Below are 27,110 nucleotides of genomic sequence, written 5' to 3' on the forward strand. Positions count from 1 at the left end.
TAAGGTGTGAATGGCTAATTCTGTGTTTCTAAATTCATATGCAGTTACTTTTTTTTATTTTCAGGAAGACAGACAGACATAGTGAATAGGAAAGACCTGAGGTAACATGAGATGTGTCCCCTTTGGATTAAATTATTTGAGGTCTTAAATAGATTGTTAGTCCTTTCATTTAATATGGTTTTCTTCTTATTTAAGGCAGTGTACCATGAGGGATTAAGTCTTATTATTATTAATGTAATATTATGGTCCAATTTATCTTTCAGAATAAAGTTCAGCTGGATGGAATTTATATTAGGAAAAAGTTGTACTATTAAATATTAATTTAGGTGGTTAACTCTGTCACTGTAAGTCATGACAAATTTTTTTTCTTCATTGTCTGATGCCATATTTACATGGCAGAATAAATTATGTAGATGTTTTTAAAAATGAAGTACCCTCAGTGTTTTCCCTGAGGGAGAAATGTACTTGATCTCACCAGCATACAGCCATCGAATATGTAGTGGATTGTATCAGACCTGCAGCAGGTGAGCTATGGACCTGTACCTTAGGTTCTTGCTCTGTCAGTGAGAGCCATCCAGCTGATGATGGCCTGCAGGTTGCATCCAGAAGGGGACAACTCTGACAGCCGTAAATTTTAGTCACCATCTGACAAGAGGTGTAATACTCCTGTTGTAAAAGATATGTGTTATATTCAATACACAGTAAATTACAGTGGAGAAGACATGATTTTGCTTGCAGAGAGAGAGTGCAAGCTTTTTATTACATGGTTTAGCTATTTATTTACACTAGCCCTTACGGAGTATATTCACCTCTTTGTACATTTATTCATTAATTTCATTGACCTTTGGATTAGTCCATAATTGTCTAATGACAGTTACACTAAAATTTCAGTAGAACCCATTCACTGTATTTCTCTTGGGGACATGTTGTCATTGCCTAGTTATTGTAGTTGTATGGCTTTTTCTATGATGTTAAGCCAGATTCACCTATATGCCACAATTATGGTGCACAGTTCAGTGCAAGTCTCTGGTTCTGTTGCTACTTCAGTCTATACATATTTCTTTACCTCCTGTGGGAGGAGACTGATCGCTGCTCACATGTGTACCAGAACTTGGAATTATTTCAAATAAGCTTGTTTTTTGTGAACACTGTAGTAGATTCCTAGTTACCTCAAGATTTTGCAGGAAATATACAATGAGTTGTGTTAGGACGAATGTTCACCTGAATATGTTGAAATATCAGCACCTTAAGTGACTGAAAATGCCTTAAAAAGGAGAGCTCTTTTTATATATTTCTTAAGATGCTGGTGACATTTTAAAGTAGAAATCTAACAAAGTTGACTTTGCAATTTGATGAATGTTATAGCGGCTGTGTGATGGCATTTAATTAGGGTAACTGCTTCTTATTGAGGTTATGGTTCTCAGCATTCATTTATGTTAGGTTTATTTTAAGTCTATTTTGACACTATGGAAAGTGTTTCTTGGATCAAGGCACTTAACCCATCAACAATATATCAGTTCATTCTGAACTTGATGACAATTAACCTTTCATCAGTCAAGCGTAGATAGATATCTGCAGTCTCTTGAACGGGGTAGTGACATGTGGCACATGGATTTATTTGTGTCTGTCTTTGTGTGATGGTTCTAGCCTGAAACTCCCAGGAGATCTGATACTGCTGTGGTTAGTACACGTTTCAGATATCCAAAGAGGTGATGCCTTTTCATCACCATGTCCTTCCTTAGCAGCCTGGGGATATTTTGTCCTTTATTTAACACTATTTGTCCCTTTTCAGTTCTATCTGCTTAAGCTCTATAATTTAGTATTGTTGTCCTTTTATCTTCTGTTCTCTGAATCTTCATTTATTCCCTGCTGTTTGGTCTGGATGAACAGTAGAATATGGCTGTTTACATTTTAATTATTTGATTGCATGATCTGGCCAAAACCCACAAAGAAGGTAAAACTTACCAACTGAGAAGATAAGACTTATCAATTTACATTTCTAGGTTTCATTCAAATCCATCTGAAATAAATGTCCCTAAGAATTTTAGTAGGTTTAGACTTCAGTTTCAGTCAAGGCAGTACAGATTATCCTAAGGCCTACTTTATCTGCCTGATAAATTTTGTGTTTTGTTGCATGCAATGGCTGGAAGGCTTTTCTTAGAAGCCATTTTGTAGAGGAAGTTGAATATATATTTGTCTAAAAATTTTACAATGACAAAATGCTCTTGATCTCTTAAATTAAAATATAGTTGGCATAAGGGCCCCTACTAATTTTTCAGCTAGCATTAGAAATGTTTGTACTAGAAAAAAAGGAAGGACCTACTTGCTGAAGATAATGGGTACTTTCAAGTACTTTCCTAGGCAAAGAACAGCTTTAAGATATTGTAGTAATGATTTTCTCAGAACAGAGGAAGAGGTGTACTTACACTGCGAGTGGGGGTGTTACGATGAGTAAGTTACCCAGTTTTTGTAAGCCAAAACAAAACACAGAACAGATTCTGAAAGTCTGTAATCAGAACGTGGAATAATTGATGTGAGGAAAGAGAAGTGACCTTGCTTGTCTGGGGTGGAACAAGAACTGCTCAGAGCATCAGGAATGACGATATCAGCATAGCCTTTCCTGAAGATAATTTTTTTTTTCCTATGTTGAAAGATTGTTTTTACCAAATTCATATGTTTGGGGGCAGGGCTGCAGTTCAGAGGGAGCTGGAGAGGCTGGGAGAATGGGTTGACAGGAGCATTATAAAATTCATCAAGGATGAGTGCTAGGTCCTGCACCTGCGTGGGAAGCCCCCCTCAGCAGGACAGGCTGGGGACTGGCTGGCTGGGGAGCAGCTCTGCCAAAAAGGACCTGGAGTTCCTGGGGGACAGCGTGGCGCCTTGGCCGCAACGAGGGCCAGCAGCCTCCTGGGCTGCTCAGGAGGTGGGGGGAAGTGATCGTCTCCCTCTGCTCAGCACTTGTGAAACCGCATCTAGATACTGCATCCAGTTTGGGGTTTAAACTGGAGGAAGCTCAGCAGAGGGATACCAACCTGGTCGGGCAGGAGCACTTGCCCTGTGAGGAGGGGGCTGTTCAGCCTGGAGAAGAGATGGCTTTGGGGGGACCCAACAGCAGCCCCCCAGCATTTACGGGGAGGTGATCGAGAAGACAGAGGTAGGCTCTTCACAGTGGTGCATGGTAAGAGGATGAGCATCAATGGCAATGAATTGCAATGGGGAAATCCCAACTAGGTATAAAGAAAAAAATTGACTGTGAGGATAATTAAACAGTGGAACTAGCTGTCCAGTGAGGTTGTGGGATCTCTGTCCATTGAATTTTCAAAGACCCGACTGGACAAAGTTCTAAGCATCATGGTCTGAATTCAGTATTTGCCCTTCTTTGAGTAGAAGTTAACTTCCAAAGATCCCTTCTAAATGACACGATTCTGTGGAAAATCGCAGGAATCGGCTTGGGTTGGTTTGTTTTTGTTTTTTTTTTTTAGTATAGTTTGCTATCTTGTTCAAGGTTCTTGCTCTCTATTGTATAGCATAAAAGGGAGGGATGCAGAAACAAGTAGTTGTCTTCATCAGGTCTACAAAACGGAAGACTATTTTTGTGACCACATATGGAAGTAAAGAGCTATTTTTACTAAGATGGTAAAAGTGAGATCACTATACTAATCAAGCTGAATATGTTTGAGAATCCAGCAGCTCTGAATTGGCACAGAGAATTACCTGTACTTGGATAGATAGATGTGAGGAAGATTTTCAATTGATTTCTGGACTGCAACTTGATAGGAGTAGAGGTGGCAGTTATACTGGTCTGAGCATATCAATATTTGGATGACCTTTAAGGTGAGAAATTTAACTCTGTATTATATGAGAAGACTGACGGATAAAGAATATCTGTGATGCTTTGAGTCCAGATGATAATTTTTTTGAGATCTTTAAAAGCCGTTTGAATTAATAACAGATTTGACCAGTGTCATTTCAAGTAGTATGTAGCATTATCTGAAAAGTGATTTGGAGGAGAGCAATTTGTGTGGATCTCAGAACAAAATTGTTCTTCTGGAACATATCTTTAATAATACCTGTTGTTCTTAATGTTAAAAATTCACATTTCTACAAATGTTCTTTACAGTCAGATTGTGGCTTTATTAAGTGTTCAGAGTTAAGTCTGGCTGTATTGTTCAGTAATTTCTGTTTGGATTAGTTTTTGTTCTATTAGTATCACAGAGATGTTGAAGATCATTTTATAGAAATGTGATAATGCTTTTAAGTGAAGGTCTTGCTGGGACTAAAATTAATTGTACTGAAGTTATTGTGTGTGGGAGAAAATGTTTCATGTCTTTCAGAGATGTACTTCAAAGCTGTAATGACTCAAAAGAGCTTGATCATCTGATGCTTGTGATATGTATTAAGATATCACAAGTTTGATAGTCTAAACACTCAAATATGTAGGCAACACTTTTCATTACAGGGAATGAACAGCAGAGGTACCTACTTTTATTCTGGTAGTGCTATGATTGTTCTTTTTTTTTTTTTTTTAAACAAAGCTTTACTCATTTAATATGAAGTGAACTTCTTTATGTAGCTTATCCTAAAAATCTAATGTTTATTTCTGTATAATAATTTCTAATATTTTTTTCCCCACACTTTTCCATGATAATTTTACTGCTGACTTAAGGTCCATCCCCTCAGTAAAAACTCAGGAAGGAGAAGGGAAAGAAGAAACAGGGCAGGAAATTATAAAAATAAATATGAGATTAGAGAAGGCAAAGAGCACAAGATAGTATGTGTATCCAGAAGAAGAATCAACTTAACAGTATGTGGTAGGTATACAGGAAAAAAGATGTAGGGAATAAGTAAAACGTACTTCAGTGGGAGAGATAAATACATTTTGACACACAAAAGAATATGCCAAAGTCTGACAAGGCAGAAGGAGTGGGAAATAGATTGACAAAAGCTTCTGAAATGGAATAGGTGGAGGGAGGAGAAAAGAGATTTTTGTCAAGAGAGTGTCTAAACCAGTTTAGGAAGGTTGAAGATGAAGGAATACAACATCAGTGACTCTATATCCCACAGGATTAACAAGAGCAAGTAAGGCTTTCTGTAGACGTATTTTCAGTAGCTGCATTTCTTTGCTTGCAGTTATGCTTATTTTCCCAGAAATTTTCTGTGATGAATAAAGCATATCAGTGAAGAAGCTGATGATGAAATGCAAAAGAGAGTTCATTTCTGCAGAAATGTGATAGAACTGATGAGTATGAAGCTGTTTCATACTCATCTTGAGAGATGTTTAAACCATCCACTACTGACAGCTAGCAGTGGAAGTAAGCTTTTAAGAAAATCTTTTGAAGAAAAATGTAATTGTGTCCTATTCTAGCAGTCATGACTATGTGGTTCTGCTGCTATTGCTGCTACTGAAAAGAAGTAATATTTGTGTAAGTGTAGGAGTCCCAATCCTTTTTCAGCTTCTGAAGGATACTACAAGTCTGTCTGAGGCCCTTGTTTTATCTTCAGAAGATCCAACGAAATATGTAAATATGTATTTTAAATTGCTGACATAAGAGTAATTACTCATTCCTACCATGTTGAAGTTGCATTTTGCTCTGTCTGTCAGGAAGTTTCTTCTGTCTCAGGCACTGCTTAAACTTATCATCCTTGTTCAGTTTTTTCTCTATACCTGATCCTATGCCATGGTCATTCATGTGACACCTGCCTAAGTGCTTGCTTTTTTAGCTTCTGAATTAGAATCACCACCAACCTCTGTAAAAATGTCTGACTCTGGATGTTGGGGTGTCAGTGACCATGTTTTGTTTTTCAGCCATGTTTTAGGTCTTTTTTCATGTGTGGAATTTGGCTAGGTCAGATGCCCTCTGAACTCTCATTGATGGGGCCATGAAATATACTTCTTTACTACATACAAGTGTATCATGTTTGGTGTTCTGGAGTAAGGTGGTGTCTGGTTGGTTGGAAACCTCCCCCGGAAACCTTGTCTGTCTTGACTGACTTATTATGAAGCATTGTCTGGTTAAATGCAGTATTTTTACAAACTTCTGAAGCTGTATTGTTGCTAAGAAAGTAATCTCCCACGTTTACAATTTGGGAAACATTACCATTTTGTCTAAAAGTAGAGAGAAATAGTTGTTTGTGTTTTTTTAAAGTACTGGAAAATAAAGGTTAAATTGTATTATACTTAGACAAGGGACATAAATGTAGTATGCTGGGAAGAACAGCCAGTGAATAACTTCTGTCTTAAGGCATGTTTCGTGATTTACGTAAGTGTCACTGTGCCCTACCCCTGTATTGGTAAAACTCCTGAAGCAACTGCTTTTGGCTGCTGTTGGAGAAGATCCTCAGCTAAATGAACTAACAAACACAACTAGTCTTATTGTTTTCATTTGCATGTGTAAGGCAAAAAGAAAAATGGTATGTTCAGCACAGAAATTATCTGAAACACTGACTTTCCTTCTTATTTATTTATTAAATGATCATCAGAGTATTCCTTGTATGGAAGGATCATTTTATCTCCAGATAGACAAAACCACTGCGCAGGGTTGTTTAAAACCTCATGGCCACTGAGGGCTTGATTGAGTTGCTTGCACATAGGCATGAAGTGTCAGTGGAGATAACTAAGGTTCCCTGCCCAGTCTCTACTACTTCTCCAGAAGTAGTAGCTACAGGTTCCCCATAAATCAACCCTGCTTGGAGGACTGGGCACCCTCGGGTGTCTTGGGTGGGAATAGGAGCCTGGGAATGGACAGCTAAATTGATCCTTAGCTGTGTTTAAATACTCCCACCTATGCTGTATGTGTACTTCCATGTGTAATACTTTGATATGCATGATGCAAATAGCAGTAGGAACACTCTCACTATATCAACTTTTTTCCAGTTCATTACATAAAGTGACAGATATTAATTGCAACTTAAAACTCATCTGATTGGTTTTTCTCATATTTAAAGGAGAACAAAGACCTATGGTATTAATGTCTGAAGATGAGCATGTTGCCTGATGTTGAAAAGACTTATTTAGTCATTAGTCACTTGTGCTCAGGGATTTATTAGTCATGGTAATGTCTCCAATTAGTTGAAGGTCAGAGAGCATAATTAGGGCACTTTTTGCCTAATTACTGTTAACTATATACATGCAGTTTACGGTTGAGTTTATGAGGCTAGCTGATGTGTTATAGCAACAAGCACGTTAAGAAGTGAGGTCTCTTTCTTATTTATAAAATCATTAAAATCAGGATTAACACCTGCAGTAATAGATGTAAAATAGCATCTTGCCATGGAACAGAAATGTTTTAATGTCTGATGTCATATTTTTGTTCTAAATCATCGTCTCTCCAGACATTCTGAAAAAGATGAGCTGAGTGAACTTTGTTGGAAAAAAATATATTTTACAGTAAATGGAGAGGACCAAGTATTATGTTCTGTGTATAGCAAAATAACCTTTAGATGAACTCGGAAAGGAAAAGAATTCCTCTTTAATTAAGTTTGCCTTTCTTCCTGGGCTTGTGAGATAGAGGGGAAAGTGCTACCATTAAAGTGAGGGTGGAGTTAATTGACATTAATCTTCATGTGTTTCTTAGATTTATTTTAACTGCAGAGAAGTAAAAAGGTGTTCAGCCCAAGTTAACTGTTACTAAATATTTGAACGGCATACCCGAAATTTACATTTTATTTTCTGGTTTGGAATGAAGTTTGCTGTCTTCTGTCTTTCCTTCTACCCCATTCCAAACCCTGGAGAAAAAGTTGGACTTTGCAATGTGAGACACACAGAAACTTGTGTAAAAGGTCAACAGTTTTGACCGATGTTGTTTTCCAAAGTGAATGTTTCTTTAAAGAACATGGTCTAGCAGCCTTGGTTGGATCCTGGTAACACCATCTCAACTGATCCTGCTGACTGTGTAAATCTGAAGGGATTTCTACCTTTGAAACAGAGTAGTTCAAATCTATTTAGTATGACAAAGATCAGTAATTCAGATTCCCAGAAATGAGTATGTACACACTGTCTGTCCTGTTGCCTTTGTGTGTCTAGGTGCTCTTTTGGAAGAGTTTTATGCAACTCCCCAAAACTGTCTGGATTGAGAATTCAAGTTGGCAGGTGTTGTGTGCTCTGCTTCACTGGAGGGCATACAGAAGACTTTCTATATATTCTGGTCACTTCCTTTTTCCAGCCAGCATTATTCCTTTCTTATCTCAGTCCTGTGGCTGTGCGTCAGTGTCTACAATTTAGGAATCAAAAGTGTAGAACTGGGTACCATCAGCACCCAGCATACTGCAGAGACATTATAGTCTTTATTGCATGCTCAGTGGTCTTGGGCACATTTTAAAGAAGAGTTAAAAAGGTGGTATTCTGGTAGCAAGATGGGTTAATCACAGTTAGTCATCTCTGAAAAGGCCAGTAAGATAGGAATAGAGAGAGTAAGAATAGCTCCTTTCACTGCGTAGAACAGTGATAGTCCAGTTCCTCCACATTTGGTTATATTAATTTCTGATTTGTGTTGGTTCCTTTGCTGGTTTAGCTAATGGATTAGTGAGCCACAAGCTCTTGTTAACCTGGTGTATTGGTATGGAAGTCTAGTGTATTTCTTTGCTAGAAGTTGGCACTTTTTTCTAGATAATTCTAGATAATTTTTCTTTTGGGGGGGGACGACGACACGGCATGATATTTTCTAGATAAATCCAGATAGTTCCATGTAAATAGTAGGAAATGCTCATTTTAAGCCAAGACTCTTGTCAGACACAAAGTAAAGAAATGTTACCTCTAATAAAAGTGCCTCCTTAAATGGATTTACTTAGTAGTGGCTGGAAAAGCTGTCAGATGTTGGGATGCAATTTTTCCCTCTCCCCCTGGAATTGCATTATTAATAGCTTTCTGTAAGCTGTCAGTGTCCTCATCTGTATACCTGTTTGTAGTTCAGAGTTTTAAAATTGGAGGAGGACCAGAGGTCCTCCAATCAAGCAAGACAGAAGGTGAAAATCTGAAATGTATTTGTATTTGTATTTTTTTTTCTTGTTAACTTCAAGTTTATTTAAATACAGTAAATAGCCAAAAAGAGAGAAGTGGAGAGCAGGTGGCTTGGAGAGGTTGTGCGGTTTCCATCCTTGGAGGTCTGCAAGACCCAATGTGATCAACCCCTGAGCAACCTACTGTGACCTCAGAGCTGGCCCTGCTTTGAGCAGGAACCTGGACTAGAGACCTCCCGTGATCCCTTCCCACCTGCGTTGTCCCATGAATCTCTAAATAAAATTAAGAGCTCTTCAAAATGTCAAGACATTTGAGTGAGTGCAAGGTATCATGGCTGTAACTCCTCTTGGGTTTAGGTGGGAATGGTATGACCTCTTGTACTTTTCATCTGGCTAAATCTATGCTGTTCTTAATAGCAATGTGGAAAGAACATCAAAGCAGGCCAAAATTGTGTCACCATCACTTCAAATTCTCTGCAAATAATTGGGCTGATCCTAAGAGTCAGGTGCCCTGGTCTATACAGAGCTCTGGTAGTTTCAATGTACTTTCTGCTGTTTGTGGGATGGAGGACAAAAAGAGGAAGAAGAAAAGGTCAGTTTTGTAGTGGGCTTGTCTCTTACCTTAGAGAGCTGCTTATAAATTAAGTTCTACTCCTCATCATCTTAATGCCCCTGGGGAAAGGCTGGGATTGCCTCTGCACTCTTAGCAACCGTAAGCTAATTTATATAGTAATTAGATGACATAAAGTGCAAGCAGACCAAAAATATATATGTAAAAAAAAGCTGCCTGGTAACAAAACATGGAAGAGATGGCAATAGGTAGCTTTGAGGGAAAAAGAGTGTACATTTACAAAACTTAGCTTCCTACTTCTTTTAGTGCTCCCATTAGTGGGATCCTGCTAATGGGAAATGTTAAATATTTAATATCTGACGTTTCTATAATGTCTATGTAGTGCAGTAAAGATTAAGTATTTTACAGTGCATTTCAATTTAAAAGAATGAAAGCACTTTTCAGACTGTTACAGGGGAAGCTGTCAGTGAACCTTGTATTTAGATTGCATATTACTTTCAGCTATAATAGACTCTTGTGACTTGTTTGCAGCAAGCTAGGTATGAAAGTCCCAATATCTGAGCAGTGCCTTGTGTTCATCCTCTGGGAACCTACTGAGCTGTGGCAAGCTCTCTGTTGCACCTCCCAGATTAAGCAGGCATGCCAAAACCACTGAGCAGTTTCCACAGCCACGATAGTCTTGATTTTCAGTGACACTTGCTAGTGGTATCTGAGAGGTGATGCGAGGTCTTACGAATACGGACTGTTTTGGTGCATTCCCACAAAGGAATGCAATAAGCACCAGATGTGCCTACTCCATCTCTGTCCTTTCCTGACTTTTTCTGTCCTTTCCCCCTGAAGGTGTAGTGTTGTCTCCATGTGGAACATGCTGGTGGTCTTCATTCCTGTAGGAAATTTACTGAAAAATTCCGCCCTTAGTTTTGGGGGCAGCGTATGTTTGTGTAGTTTAGAAGCCCTTAAATCCGTTTCTAATAATATAGCAGTAATATTTTCAGGTTTGGTGTACAATACAAATTGGTAGGAGGACAGTAATTTAATTCCTTTCTTTTACTGGAATATCTGTGCTTATGTTAACATTGGAACTGATTTATATGGATTGCATAGGTTCTGTAATAACTGCTAGCCAGTGTCCGTTTGTGAAGATACATTGTGTGACTGTCAGAGTTACTGCTGTCAGTCTGATGCACTTTGCTTGACTTGAAGCCCATAGCGGTTCCCTGAAATAAGCTGGATGAGTAATATAGATTGCAAGCTTTAGCACTGGAGGAATACTTAAGTCCACACTCATTTGATTCAAATGGAAAGAAAACTACTTCCAGGCATTCTTTGACCTTTTGGTGATATCTGAGTGAATCTGCAGATGCAACCAAGGTATTGCGATTTTTTTCTAACGACTTAGTGATTAACTATATATTTCTGCTTATCTAATTAAAAGATAGGCAATAAATGAATGTGTGTTTTCTTTGTACATTTGTTGCATCTTGATAAAATAGGTAGCTAACAAATGATCTTCTTAACTGAAAGGAATGGTACAGCATTTTGACTATACCATGTATACATGCAGATACATAATTGACATATGACTGCAGCTTCTGTGAATGTTTAGTCATAGCACACGGATGTGATGTTTGTTTGCTTTCTTAAAATTTGACTGGAGTTGAATAAGTATACAAGTCTTATTTTTTATATCATAGCTAGAACAGAGGCTACTACGAAGGAGATTCTATTAATGTTCTTGACACCAAGATGTATCTATTACCATGATTAAGCATCTCTCAGAAATATTAGTACCATGACTTGAAAATCAAATACATGGGGGAAAAGCTTGGGAATTACATTTTGTATTTTAAAACAGGAAAAGGCTGGCAGTAAGAAGGTGCCTACTGCTGCTTTTATGGGTTTGACTCATGGCTTGAGTTTTTCTGTATGGGTGATGTGTTAATGCCTCTCTTGACATGTTTATTAGCTTACACTCTCTACTGCCATAAACCAAAATGTTGGTGTTTTAAATAAGGGCCTGCCTCTTTCTGTTGGCACCAGAACACGTTGGATTTTTATAAAGTACTCTAAATAGTGTTCAATATTTTATCAGTTTCTTCTTCACCTCTTGTGTATTTAGTTTCACTGTTTGGGTTTTTTTTTCCTAACCTTGTTTTTTTATTCACACACCATAGAGCTGATAAAGCAGATGATGAGGATGATGAAGATCTAACGGTGAATAAAACATGGGTCCTTGCACCAAAGATTCATGGTGGGGATGTAACTCACATACTGGACTCCTTACTTCAAGGATATGACAATAAGCTTCGGCCAGATATTGGGGGTAAGCCCATAAAATAATTCAGTGTATAGAAGATATGAAACAGAGGTGGCATGTGTGTTGTCAAAGATGGCAAAAATCCGCTTAATGCAATTTTTAAAATTTAATTTAGCAAGCTAAATATAACAGCAATAAAATGCAATGGTTTTCTGGAACTGGTAAAAATAATGTTCTATGCAAGAGTAGATTTTTTATGTTCTGTTTACATTCTCTCTTTCTTATGTAAAGTATTGCTTTTTGGGGACATCTATAATTTTTGGGGCAATCTATAATAAATCATTAAAAGGCAATTACAGTTTGCTTTGCTTAACTAGGATCTTCTGACAGAAAGAATTGTAGATATAAACTAGCCATGGTTATTTAAAAAATTGTTCTTGAGTCTGTAGGAGTTTATTAAAGAATTATTCCCTGATAGTGTTACTCTTATGGTAGAAAATGCATTTTAAACGTGTATTTTGAGCAAATTTAACTCAACCCAGTTCTCTTCTTCCCTTAGTTCAGATTTTTAAAAGCTTCATAAGAATCTAAAAATATAATTTAGGACTATATCTTTTCTAGAGGAATATAGGAAGGAAGACTGCATTACTATAGATCAAACTTTGCAGCTAATAGGAAGGCAATTTTGTCTTTCAATAGTCAAAGCATCAATTTGCATATAACTATTAAGTGTAAATATTTGGAAGAATCTTGTGTTGAAAACATGGAATATATGAAACCTTGCCAGCTCTTGTCTGCCACATGCATGCTGGATCAAACTAAGAATTTATTTTCTCTGAGGTTGTTTTCTCTGAACTGTGAAGGGAGAGGTGGAGGACATAATTGTTTGTTAAATACTTGGCATTCCCTGTCAAAGGAATGCCATGTAAGTCTGTAAGCTGCTTATACCATAAACAATACAACAATCTAGACTTGTTTCATTTATGTAGGAGAACAGAGAGATGCAATCTCAAACGAAGTATTTTCTTTTGAAAGCTTCTGACAAATTGTTTTCTTCCTCAAATTTCTTAGTTCTGTTTTATTGTTGACTGTTACCCTGAAGATGTTGAATGGCAATTTTTCTCTCACTGTCATAATATAATCACATGTGAATCTCATGAAGTTTGTTGTAAGTCTTTGCCTTCACGTTCATTTAATTGAATTCCTGCAAACATTTAGACAACAAGAAAGGTCTTCCAGCATATTTTTCCTTAAATTCTCAACGTGTGACAGATGTATAGCATTACTTTTTTTTTCCCCCAACTGCTTGATGCAACATACAGCAAAGGGATTATGAGGGAATAAACTGTCTCCACTAGGATTCCTTCTAATGATTAACTGGTAGATGGGGATGAAAGAAAAGAGAATTCTGTTTCTCTTCTCTCCCCATAAAACTTAGAAATAAATGGAGAGAAAATAGAGGAAGAGGAGTTTATTCTGACATGTCAAATGGATTTAGATGGGCATGGAAGAATTTTGGTGTAATCTTTACCTTCATTTTTCTGGTTATGTACTGATCCTTGATAGGGCAAGAACTCTGACTTTTTGTGAGTAACTCAATGTAATGTACAACTTTTTGGATTCCAAATATCAGTTCCTGAAAGAAGATACTTGGTTCTACCTTCTCTCACATAAATGCTCCCTTTCTTTTTCTTCTTCACTTCTTGATGCAATACTTCTGTACCAATCTGACCTTTGCTACCTGGGACCTGCCTCCATCCAATACATTAAAACATAATGTTCATGAATAATCAGCCAGAGTAATGAGAACAGGAAACATTTGGGAGTATTCACTTTGTTGCCAGGAGAACAAATGTTAAGACTGACTCTATTCTGGGTGGAGGGGAAGTTGCAGACTTCTGCCACAAGGCAGTAATTTTGGACAACATAAGGTAAAATTTCCAACTTTGGGTGAAGGCATCGCATTCTGTCCAGCTGCTTGGGAACTGCAGCAGATATGTAACAAATAGAAAAACAAAATCAGACTATAGTGCATTCATTTTAGTCTGCTTCAATTATGTGGATAAAATCTGGTGTCAGATTCCACATCTTCAGAGTATATGTCAGTACTTGTACAACAAGGTTATTGAACTGGAATTCTAATTATCTTTCAAAGCAATAATATCCCACAGAACATTTTTACTATTGAATTACGAAGCTCAGTTACAATAGCAACATTTTTTGTTTTGAACCTGGCCTTTTTGGGTTTGAATACCAGAGCAGATTTTTGTTTTCTTCCTGATGTTGACACAGAATTTCAGCATCTCAGAGTGAGATAAGGGGTTTCATTGTTAAACATGCAGTTAGTTGAGGGAGATGATAAAGGAGACCCAAATGAAAATTGAAACATCAGAGGCAATACTGAAATTTAATAGGAGAATACCACACTGTCATTTTCTGTTTGTCTCATTCAAATATCCACAAGTTGTAGTGATTTCTTAACTGCTACCCTTTGCTATGTTTATTAATCTTACTAGCCTTTAACTCAATTTATGTAATATACTTTGAGGTGTTTGGAGCATAAAGGAACTAGTATTAAAGTATCTTCTGCTCAGTAAGAAGTAATAGTAGCTACCAGATGAAGTCTCTTATCTGTAATATAAATCCCTTTAATTACAGATACAACCTTGGAGTGTTGATATAGTAATAAAGCAGTATTATTCTCAATGTAATGTTACCTTTTGGCTACTTGATTTTATAACCACACTTTTTTAGCTTCAGTCCTGCATCAAACCAGCTGTTATTTTTCAACTTTCCTTTTTAAAGGAAAGAATTCCGGCTGCATACTGTTCCATCTCTCACACCTTAGGGACACTGATATATTAATATTAGCCTATCAATGTACAGCACATTTTTTCCAGCTATGTCTCATGTCCAGTGTTGTGTATTATATTGGTCAAACACAACTGATCAATCTGAAAGTTTAATTAAAAATAGGGAATAATCATCATGTATCTACAACTCTAATGGAGTGTTTTCAACCAACAGTTTGAGGAAAGTCATCACTGATAGAATTTTTAAGAATAGTGAGCATGATTGCTCATGGACATAGAGAAATTGGGTACCTAGAGAAATTTGGATAGTTGTAATTGCCCTATAAGCAGGGCATGGGTAAGTAATTGTGTCTCAGTGCACTAATGTGAAAAGCTATGTACTCAGGGATATAAAGGATACATGAACAAAAAGTGGGCTTTCAAGAGACTAATAGAAGCAGTAATTCTGAAAAGATAAGGATATTAGGGGGATATTCTGTTGAACAGGTGCTCTTAGTGTAGCACTGATGAAAGGATGATATAGGCAGGAAAGTAATAAGCCCAAATAAGCAGGAAAATATCAAGTAAAGGTAGAGTGCTATGTATTCTGAGATGAAGAATATTTTGCAAGAATCGAAGGAAATTGAAATACAAGAGCAAGATGTAGAAGAGCATATGCAGTGACTGTTAAAGGTACTGGATGTGTGCACTGCATAGAAAATGATGGAAATAATAAAAGTGGTGGGGTAGGAGTATTTGCTGAAGATGGGTTTCTTTTAAATGAAAAGGTAAAAGAAGAAGTGTAGAGAACAGGGCTCTGCTTTCATCAAAATCACTTTGAAAAAATTCTTCAGAGATGGAGCTGGAAGCCTGCTGTAGACACTTGAGGATGAATTTTCAATATAGATAGCCATATAAGTAATACTCTTAGATAACTGGTAAGGAGAATTGTATTATTCCATTAAAAACTATTACAAATTGAAAGCCTCTGTTATTTCTGAATGTAGTAGTCGCCTAATTTATTTGCTGAATAACTGCTTTATCACCAAGAAGAGACGCTTCTTTAGGCAATTAATGAGGAGTTATAGAAAACATGCTCAAAGAAAATAAGCCTGGATGAAATTATCAAAAGTGGTCATAGTTTAAATTAAATAGCATGATAAGTAATAATTAAAAAAGGTGATATATCTTAGACCTTCATTCCAAAATGGGGAATTGTGGTAAAGTATGGGAACTGGTTAGTGAATTTAGATGGACTAACACACTATTGGGTAATGCTGAGGATTGGAGTAATGAAAATGGAGCAATATTAAGCAATAAAAAGTAAAAAGTGCAATGTTCTGCCCTTTTACAGTAATGATAATAATTTCTGTCAGGAGATGGGCATTTATAAACTGAGAATAACTGATAAGGAGAGCTCTTCAGTGTAGCAGGCAGAGATATTTCAAATATCAAAAGCTGAAAATTGGGCCTGGATAAATACAGACTAAAAAAGAGGCACTTTTGATAGTGAGAGCAATTACTAAAATACTTTTTCAATGACTGAGGTAGATTTTTATCACTATGATTTTTCTAATGGAGAGTAAACAATTTTCAAAATACAGATTTTGAACTCAAACTGGGGTTCAGAATATGCTTGTGTATTGGGTTTGCGTGGCGAGGTTTTGGTAGTGGGAGGGCTACAGGGGTGGCTTCTGTGAGAGGCTGCTGGAAGCTTACCCCATGTCTGACAGAGCCAATGCCAGCCGGCTCCAAGACAGACCCGCCGCTGGCCAAGGCCGAGCCCACCAGCGACGGTGGTAGTGCCTCTGGGATAACAGATTTAAGAAGGAGGGAAAAGTTGCTGCTCAACAGCAATTGCATCCAGAGAGAGGGGTGAGAATATGTAAGAGAAACAACCCTGCAGACACCCAGGTCAGTGAAGCAGGAGGGGGAGGAGGTGCTCCAGGTGCCGGAGCAGAGATTCCCCTGCAGCCCGTGGGGAAGACCATGGGGAGGCAGGCTGTCCCCCTGCAGTCCATGGAGGTCCGCGGTGGAGCAGATATCCACCTGCAGCCCAGGGAGGACCCCACGCCGGAGCAGGTGGATGTCCAAAGGAGGCTGTGACCCCGTGGGAGGCCCACACTGGAGCAGGCTCCTGGCAGGACCTGTGGACCCGTGGAGAGAGGAGCCCACGCTGGAGCAGGTTTGCTGGCAGGACTTGTGACCCCGTGGGGGACCCATGCTGGAGCAGTCTGTGCCTGAAGGACTACAGCCCGTGGAAGGGACCCACGCTGGAGCAGTTTGTGAAGAACTACAGCCTGTGGGAAGGACCCACGTTGGAGAAGGTCATGGAGAACTGTCTCCCATGGGAGGGACCCCATGCTGGAGCAGGGGAAGAGTTCGGAGTCCTGCCCCTGAGGAGGAAGGAGCGGCAGAGACAACGTGTGATGAACTGACCGCAACCTCCATTCCCTGTCCCCCTGTGCTGCTGGCAGGGAGGAGGAAAATTGTGAGTGAAGTTGTGCCCAGGAAGAAGGGAGGGATGGGGGGGAAGGTATTTTTAAGATTTGGTTTATATTTCTCATTATCCTACTCTGATTTGATTCGTAATAAATTAAATTAATTTTTTTCCCCAAGTTGAGTCTCTTTTGGCTGTGACGGTAATTGGTGAGTGATCTCTCCCTGTCCTTATCTTGACCCACGAGCCTTTTATTATATTTTCTCTCTCCTGTCCAGCTGAGGAGGGGAGTGATAGAGTGGCTTTGGTGGGCACCTGGCATCCAGCCAGCCAAGGTCAAGCTACCACAGCCTAGGGGTTGTGCAGCATCATCACTTCCTAGAAAGGTAGTGGTCCCTGCCTGCTGAGAGTGACTTCTTTCCACGTCTTGTTGCTTGTCAGGAAGTTCATTCTTGCTCTTGAATTCCATGCATAATTTTTGCGTATTTACTATATTTATTGCTTGGGACAAGCCTGTCCTTATCTATGTGCTTGTGTTAGATGATGTTCAATCCCAGTCAAAACTTTTAAACCAGAAGAAAAGTTTAATCTAGTGAAGAAAAGTTGTCAAAGCAGGACATCAGAAAGTGTGAGTAGATGTCTCTAAATCGGGCTTAGCAAACAGGTTCCCTGTGTGTTTCGGCTACATTAGGAGCTGATGAACTACCCCTTGGGGGCAGCTGCCCCTTGCTGCTCTTTTCTCTCTCTCTTTCTCTTGAGTATGCAGTTTGCTGTCCTCTCACCTTCTTACTTTACTGTAGCCTGGCTCATATTGTCTTCCAGTGTAAATATTTAAAGTGTACAAGTCCTTTCTCCCCTTCCTTAGAAGCTTCTTTAAGTTTACACTGTTGTTTTGCACTTCATGCAGGATGTGTTAAATAGCCCTCTTCCTACTCATAGTGTTTTCAAGGCTGATACCAAATTTTTGAAGTAAAATAAGAAGCATTCACAGAAAAGTCTTCTCAAACCATCTTTCACTGTTAGCTCTTTGTGGAGAGTAAATGAACAATAGTAATTATATGGATGTCAGATTAGTGTCAAGAATGTATTTTCCTCCAGCATTTGTCACTTCCATGGACTCGTATCACTTCTAGATCAAGAACACGAGAAGAACGAATTTTTTCTTCTAATTCACAGAAGTACTTTGTTCTGTACCATACAGAAGAACTAAGGTAACTAAACAGCTTCTTCCAGTCTTCTTGAATTGGATCTCTTTCTCTGGATCATTTGGGTCAGTTAAAATAATTTCAACAGAGGCAGATTATCAGACTCTTCACTGGTTCTTAATAGCTCTAATAATCTTACTCAGAACAGTATGGAAAAGGCAAATTGAACTCCATGGCACATTACAGGAGAGCCCTTGTGGCAGATCAAGTACTGCTCGCTGCAAGCTGGAATTTCATAAAATTGACACAGCCCCCATTAAAAACTGGCTTGCTGACAGATCTCAAAATTTAGTTGTTAATAAGGAAATATCAATGGCTGGGCTGTCTATAGTAGGGGTCTCATAGGAAAGTCTTGGTCAAGAATAATGATATTTTGAATGATTTCAGCAATGAATTTTTGTAGCAAAGTTGGCAGATGACACAAAGACTGTTGGAAAGGGAGAGGCTGTATCTGCAGAGTAATCAGCTCCTTCAGTAAAACTGGAGATACAGAAATTGAGAGGGGAAAAAAAAAAAGGAAGTGGGGGGAAGGAAGCCTGTGGGTCATATTTCAAGGTGAGAGATTCTGCATAGTAAAGCAGTGATTTAGGGGAAAACTTAGATATTTTGTGTAGTATAAGCTATGTATCCCCTGAGCATTGTCCTGAGGTAAGTCCCCTCTTGAAAAGGAATACAAGTAGAAATCTCAAAATGTTCAAGCAGCACTGATAGTACTGTTACAAAAATTTCCAGTTCCAGTGCCCACATTTCAAGATGGATCTGGAAACAATGGAGCAAGTTTAGAAGTTAAAGCTGAACAGATCATCTGTAGGTTGCATTTGCAGTATGTGGTGTGAACTGTTCAGCATACTGAAGGCAAGTTTCAGAGGTGACCTTAATCACTGTGTGTAGGTACTTGTGTCTGAAGAAGAGGTTTGATACGTGGCTAGGCAGTGCTGAAAGTTGGAGTCAAAGACTTGAACCTCAGAACAAAACAAGATTTTGTAACACTAAGGAGAATTAAACATTTCCTACTAATATGGGAAAAAATAGTGTATTCAGCATTGCTTGAGTAATGAGGCAAGATACACTTTTGATCCACCTCCTTGTGTTCTAGTATAGCATTGGGGTTGCTGTTATATAGATAAATAGGGTTGCAAAACTAAAGGAAGAAGATATCTGTTTGTGAGATGTGGTGTATGTAAAATATGTTATATTATACATACGTGTATATACATACATGCATTATATACTTTTTTTACTCTGCTTTTTCAGTCTGTATATATGAGTTCTTGTGTTGCCCCCCTTCCTTTATGAGCCCTGCAGATACTGAAAACATTTGCAGCTCAGGAAGTACTTACTTTTCTTCCCCCAGGAAATAAATTGGTTTCCAGAATCTGCTTAAACTTTCTGTGAAGCATGCTGTGGACAGGATAGTGATCAAGTGACTCTGTGCTCTGTGGTCGTACAGAAAATCCTTTGTGCAGCCTCACTGGTGTGTCTTGCTGTCAGGCTCAGGGTCACACCAGTAATCGGATTTGGAATCAGGGAGAATTTCCTCCCAAGTGAGATTGGCAGGGAGAAGGTATCTGAGGATATGTAGGAAATGTATCTTGCCTGTCATTGTAGCTGGCAAGGCTGTTAATGATACTCTGTTTCTTTCTATGTGTCTGTTCGAGTTTTAGATTTTTGAGATTTGAAAAATCCTCTCACTGAAGATTTTAGGTTTGTTATAGAGCACTTGGGCAATCTCTGATGGTTTGCAGTATAAAGAAATAAAATCTGATGACCTAGGGTCCCACTCCTATGAAATCAAAGTGCTTTTTTGTTTGTACCTTCCCCCTTTTCCATCTGCAGATGGACAGAGATGCTTCATTTTAATGTGCCAGATCATGAAAGAAATACCATCAGAGCTTTATTATTAACCCTCTTCATTCCACTGGGGACTAGGACATATGTCCTTGTGTCCATGTTCTGGCTCTCCAGTACAAGCTAGAAGAAAATGCTTGGTAAAATGATGAAGTTAAAATGCATCCTGACCTCTTCAGTTTCTACCTTTTTCCCCTATAAACCAGTTAGGAGGAAAAAACTGAATTATCAGTGCCACCTGTACTTCAGATGTGGCTTTCATGGGAAGTCACTTAGAGTTTGTGCCCTTCTGTAAGTGCACAAAGAGAGTATATTCTGTAAGAGAATATATTTTTAAAACAGTTAATTTTTGTCTGCCCGGTAAGAGTGGTTTCCCTGTGTTTTTAAAGAAAAATAATTTTGGAAATGTTTAGCTTTTAAATGACTTTCGCTTGAGGAGCTTTCAATTTGGTGTCTGAAGCGGTGTATTAATCAAGCTGATGAAAGGACATTAGTAATCCTTAGGTGTGCTATAGTTGCATGATTTGAAGAAATCTGTGGTGAAAAATTATTTTATTTTTGTTACACATTTTCAGTAGGAATTGACAGAAAGCACTGCATATTGAGTCCTTACAGCTGATAAACACAGCTGTGCCCAGACCTTATGGTTTGTTGTGCTAGCAATTTTTTCCAAAGCTTTTTTTTTCTGTTTATGATTAAATTTTTACGTTGGAAGACAGGTTTGGGTTTTGTTTTTGCTTTTTTTCCTTCCTTTACCTTTTTTACCTTTTATATCTATCTTACATCTGTTCACAAAGTACAGGTGGGGATTGCATTATGAAGTAAAAAATTCTAACAATTTGTTGTTGATAATTCTAACAATTCATATGGAATAAGGGAGCTGAATCATATATGATCCTTCGGAAAATGAACAAACCAGAGGTTTAATTATTCTGAATCTAATAAAAGAATATCAGGTTTGTTGTTGTTTTAGTAAATAGGTTAAATTACACTAACAATGTACAAAGTTAATTAAATATGTAATTATTATGGTTACTGTTTTGTTTAGTGAGAACTACGGTAATTGAAACAGATGTCTATGTTAACAGCATTGGCCCAGTTGACCCAATCAATATGGTAAGTTCTGATTATTGACAGAAAACATTGTCTGAATGATGCTATGGGTTAATATTATGAAATAATTCTAATCTCATTCCAATACGTTTCTTTATTTCTTACTGTGCATTCTTATGCTGTTGAATATGATTGTGATTATTGCAGAAACACGTTTAGACTCTCTCTATTTGAAATTGTTGTAATTTTAAAAATATATTTCTTCTTTATAAAAAATAAGGCCACACAGAGGACATTGTATCAGGTCCTTATTTTGGTTTGTGTTGAACATTTTCACTATGTTTGCTTATACCTGGTTTATCTCTGGCCCAGTATAATTTCCTGGCGCTACTCTTCAGAGGTTAAGAAAAATAACAGTTGACCCAGCATTTGTGAATAAAGCTATTTTCAGTGCAGTGATTTATTATTATTTTTCAAATTCATAAACAGAAAAATTTGAAATTAACTCTTTTGTCCTCCTTTTCCCATGTCTTATTTAGCCTTATGGGTCTTCTTCAGTGTGTGTATGTGTGTACACATAGCTGGTTTCTTCAGAAGTTAAGCAATGAAGTGAAGCAATGCATCTTATCTAGGTTCTGGTAGACCTGTTCAGATCTGACCTATCTGTTTGGTACCAACACTGAAGTAACAGCATTTATGAGGAAGTTGAGTCTGTGGCCTTTTCTTAAATCACTTAGATTTTCTGTGCATTGTATGAAATGGTGTGTTGGAGGCCTTAGAAAGGCCTTGTTGCATGACTTCTCCTGGGGACCGCTGCCCAGGCCTAAGACTGGGACTGGCCCTTGGGCGAGTTTGAGCTCAGCCCCCTCCTTCCTTTTTCCTTTTCCTCCTCCCTACAGAATTGCTGACAGTGTTGAATTTGCATGGCAGAGAAGAGTTTTGTTCAAACTGAGGCTGGAGTATACCAGTGCAGGGGGCTTCTGAGCATTTGCTGAAAGCACAGTAATTCTAGATTAAGTATCTTACGCTTTACATGTATGTCATCATGCCTGGGTGGCGAATATTGACTTTCAGTGATGGGAAGCCAAGCAGGAAAAAACAGTGGTACTTAGATACTATGGATAGAGGTGCCAGAAGTAAATGATGCAGATGGATATTCATTCCAGCATAATGGTCTAACAAGCTTAGGGTTGTCATTACCTGGGGCTGTGGCAGGGAAGTCCATGTCTCAGGCCAGGGCTGTATGTAAAGAAATGCGTGAAAGAGCAGAAGAGTGGTGGGGTGGGGGAAGCTTTTCAATTTCCACGTCCGGTATAAGTGGTGTCTTCAGTTTTGTCTGTCTTCTTACTGCAGTTGTTCTCTTTTGCTTCTCTCCATTCTATCCTCTTCTGAGGGAACTTATTGTGGGAGCAAAATGTGTGGACAGGCAACTACCTGTAAGGAGGATATAGCAAATGGTAGAGGCTTCCTTTTCCAGTAACCAATGTAAGTCCTTCAGCCTGTGGCCAGTGGGTATTGCATACACTGGAACTCAAAATGAGAAATGCTTACAGCTTCAGTTTTCCAGTTTTAAAGAACCAGCATGTGGCTGGCTTTGCAGGGTAGGCCTGCCCCATCTCCCCCTCCCTCTTTTTGTCTCTGCAGCCCCGGGCAATCTCCCCACTGCTATGTACCATGGCCTCTCGGGTGCCCACAGTTGCCTTCTGCTTGCTCAGCCCCGAGCCCGGGAGGCAGAATTATCAGGTGCCACACTTGCAACAATGACAGTATCAGCCATGGGACTATTTCATGTCACTTGTTTAGAGGTCTCTCCACATCTGCTAGAGCTGTCCTAGAGCTGGGTGGTGATGCTTTTGCCATGGTGCTAGTAAAAGCCAGTCATATTGGCTTTTAATCCAAGGCGTAAGGATAGCACCATATTGAAAAGGCATATTATTTCATTAGAGAGCAGGATCCTAATGGTTATAATGTATATCAACTGAATGTTTATCCCTCTCACCTTCTGATTTCTGTTAACAAAAAAAGATAACAATGAAGCATGCCACCAAAGGGTAATAAGGTAAATATCATTAAGACATAGAACTTTAGAAACAATGTTATGGTTTTTAAAAATGGGCAGAGAAATACTTAACAATTTAAATTATAGTCTAAGGGCACTATGGCCTTCATAGAAGAGCAGTTTCTTTCACTGGGCTTGGACTCCAGGAACCTGGATCATATGAGCATCTAACATCACTACAAAAATCAAATGTTTGTGAAAGTAAATAAAACCGTATATATGCAAATAATTTGATTAAGGTTTCAAAAAAAGATATTTTAAATCTGGGAAACGACATTCTCAGCAAAAAAAAATAATTACAGATTTGACCCTGTAAGATCTCTTTATGTGAGCCATTGGTTTCATTAGGAAGGCACTTTCCCTGGAGTCAATATTGTTTGAGATTGTTAACCAATAATCCAAAAATTGCTTCCATTTCAAGGGCTGTCCTTAGCCCTTCATTTCATCACTTAATGTGAGAACACATATCTGTGATTCCCCATTGGATTACTCATTTGCCAGATATGTTAATTCACTCTGGCAAATGATGTCCTTTAACTATTAGTTTGGATACAATATGGCATGATGTAGAGAGCATTTTTTCTAACAATGATGCTGAAGCAGCTTATCAAGGGAATTTGTTTGTCTGAAAGCTTCAGAGGACACATATTATGAGAGGAAATGGATTTCTTTTTATAATTCAGTCTATTTTCCTCTTGCTATCTGATAGACTTTTACCTTCATGAAAAGGATGCTTTAAGTGTATGTATAACATTCATTAGAATTTGTTTTTGAAGGCTGTTGTGTTTTGACTTTCACTATTTAACAAAGATCTACACAAAATTCTAGATGGTATAGACACTCCATGCTTAAGAGATGTTTTTCTACAGCTTGTGATCTCTTTAGGCATCCACAACCTGAGTAAACATTTTTAACAAGTGTCTGGATCAGTGGAGTATTTAGGCTTCTAATACTCATTAAGTCTAAAGATTTTTGAATCTGTCTTTTAGAGCTAACCTGTGCTATGCATCATGCAACAATCATGTAAAATGCAGCTAAGTGCATTTTTATGGCCAAAGTCTTGATCCTCAATAGCTCTGCAGTGGTTTAGGGATTTCTTAGCAGAATTTAGACATGCGTTGAATATTTAGAGCCTGGTTTTCCTCTGTATGGAAGCTCATTCAGTTGAGCACTTAATGTAGATGTACTAGGCTCTTACTACCTTTTTCTTTCCTTCCAAACTAGGGCCAAGATGAAAAAAAAACCACTCTGGTGGTACAAGTAGCAGAGTCTGATAAATGGTCCCTGTGTAGAAATGCATGTTGATCTACGTTGCCTGTGGGCCTCATTAGCTTTCTCTGCCCTGTATTCATCCCCCAAACCCTATGTTTTCATAAATACATAACGTTTTGTGCTACTGGTGCCCCAAGGGTTCCAGGGCAGAACCATGCCAGCACCACAGCTTTTGTGGTTTGACAAGACCACGCAAGTGTGCAATTCAGTGGGTTGGGAGAGGCATGGCAGTCCTCCAAGACATTTTTACCTTCCTTTAACTAAGAGAATACCTGATCTTGTAATTTCTGTTCAGTGAAAACTCTCATGACAATACAAGACTGCTACCCCAAATGAGAGAAATTTTTGGAGAAGGAATACAGGAGCAGTTCCTTAAGTAAGAAGCAGTATTGCATCATTGTGTTAAAAATTAAGAGCAAAGAGAGAAGTTTATGCTTTCCCTGTCCTTAATGTCTATTTAATCAAGTTTCATATAGTAAATAGCTGAGCAATACCCAAGTAACAAAAATGGGGAAAGGGTTAGAAAGAGGGAGATAATGTCTATAGAGAAGCATAGACATCATGACTGATAGATAAAAAACTATCCAAAAGAAAATGCTCTACCTATCTGTCTATATCTGTCTGTAAGTATATATATAAAACCAGGTATGTTTACAGAAAAAAAATTATGTTTTAAAATTCCTTTGATTTTTCACATGTTTCTAAGTCATGATTTAATATTTTGAGACATTATGGTATCATTGCCCTTTTAGTGTGTTTGAGGACTACATATTCCTTTCTTCCCTTGATGTGGATGCAGATGATGCTCTCTATTCAGCTTTTGTATTTATTAATGGAACTTACTATTAGAAGGTCCAAACTGAAAATGCCAGGATAAATTTCTAGGACTGCATTTCACTGAAGCAGTTCAGTTTCCTTGTTATTTTCCAACATTTCTGTCTCTTCTGTGGATGATTTAGCTTTTGTTGCATGATCTTTGCTAGTTATCCTTTGAAGGCTACTGTGACTGCAAGCTGAAGGCCATACTTTGAAGCCTAGCACTCTTATTTTTAACAAGACAGCTAAACCACTGAGCAAATCAGATATTCACAGAATATACAATGTACTACTTTGGTACACAGACTGCATGGCCTATACACTGTTAGGATACAATTTTTCCTGTCATATTGTACCATTTATGACTTTGTGTAGAATGTGCTGATGGTGAATTTTAAGTATCCTTTGACTTCTGAATTCCATTTCATTCTCAAGTTGCAGTAAAAAGCAGCAGTTTGGTTTTTTTTTAAGGTATTCAAGTGTCAGTGTGATCAGTATCCTAATACAGATTGCTCAATGTTGTTGTATTTGTGGAGGATGCTTTGTGGTCAGGTGTGTCACTGCACTTATTCTACTAGTCACTAGATTTGTATTGAAGGTTTGAAGGTTTTGTACTCTTACTTTACAGTGCCAGGTAATTTACATTAAGCACAATATAAGTAATTGTGACCCAAAGATACATTGTCTGAAGCTGCCTCGAAATCCAGTACTCAAAGGTTCACATGCTTTGTGTGCATTATTCTGTAAATTGATGTATTTTTAATGCTGTTTTTGAATTATATTAAATGTTTTGTTACTGAATGTTACTACCATAAAGGAAAGATGAGGCTTAGAAAGGGACAGAAATAGATACCGGAATTAGCAAGGCCCTGATCCTGCAGATACCTACGCATGTACTTCAGTTTACATGTGTGAACCATGTCACGTTGACTTAAGAATTTAACAAACACAATAGGAAAAAAATCTAAAGTAAAAAGTATATAAAAGGAAAGAGATGAACTCTCTCCCTCTCTCGCTCCCCCTTCCTGTCTGTCTGTTACAGAGGGCTGTGTGTCTAAGTAAACATGGTTCCGTACAAGAAGCGTAAACATTATAAATCACAGTGCTATCCAAATGCTGCAGTGTATAGTAATAGTTCAGGACTGGGTGAACACTGCTTGATAGGGCGTGTCGTGGTTTGCAAACTGCATTTGAAGTTTTTCCTGGAGGTTGGAATTGCTTTCATGTTTGAAGAAGACTGTTTTGAGGACAACCATTGTCTCTATGAGCTTTATGATGACAGACTGAAAGGAAGAGCATGAGGGATGCACTTCTGCCCGTATCTGAGAATTTATGAGATTTCGTAAGGTTGTGTGGGTTCAGCGTGCAAGCACTGCAATTTTTTGGAGAGTCAAGTGTGTGGATTTTATGCAAACTGGTTCCATTCTCTTTCAAATATCTGATATAGTTGTTCATAAATCAGGACAGAAGTACCAAGAAGTCTTTGAATATTACCTATTTCTTGTTGTACAGCATCTTCTTTGGAGTAAGCTAGAATAATAATTTTTTTCCCAACTTACTCTTTTATTTTGATTAGGAAAGATAGATTCCAATCATTTTGGTGCCTGTCAGCACTGCAAGTGATCAGAGTTAATTGACTGTTACTCAGATGGGTGTTTGAGATTGATGGACACAATGTTCATTTACAGCTGCTGAGTAAATATTCCTTCAGTAGGCTTGAGCGTTGTTTTTTCTTTGTTATGAAATACATTTAAGTGTCAAACCCCATATGTCTGTTAGTATTTCTTATTTTACCAGCTCTAGGAACTTGAGTAATACTTCACAAATACAATTTCATGAATG

At 38.2% G+C, this 27,110-nt stretch overlaps 1 protein-coding gene across 2 annotated transcripts in view; it reads left to right on the forward strand.

The window, feature by feature from the left end:
- Positions 1–27,110, forward strand: part of GABRG1 (gamma-aminobutyric acid type A receptor subunit gamma1) — a 66,345-nt gene that overhangs the window by 5,805 nt on the left and 33,430 nt on the right. Inside the window, exons 2-3 of one of the 2 annotated variants that reach the window (XM_052780145.1) lie at positions 11,701–11,849; positions 21,117–21,184. In XM_052780145.1, the coding sequence (XP_052636105.1) occupies positions 11,701–11,849; positions 21,117–21,184 (217 nt within the window). Of the gene's footprint in view, positions 1–11,700; positions 11,850–21,116; positions 21,185–27,110 lie in introns of those variants that run through there. The other variant, XM_052780146.1, reaches the window with a different exon arrangement.

Source organism: Harpia harpyja, chromosome 2 (assembly GCF_026419915.1).
Source record: "Harpia harpyja isolate bHarHar1 chromosome 2, bHarHar1 primary haplotype, whole genome shotgun sequence".
NCBI classification, from domain to species: Eukaryota; Metazoa; Chordata; class Aves; order Accipitriformes; family Accipitridae; genus Harpia; species Harpia harpyja.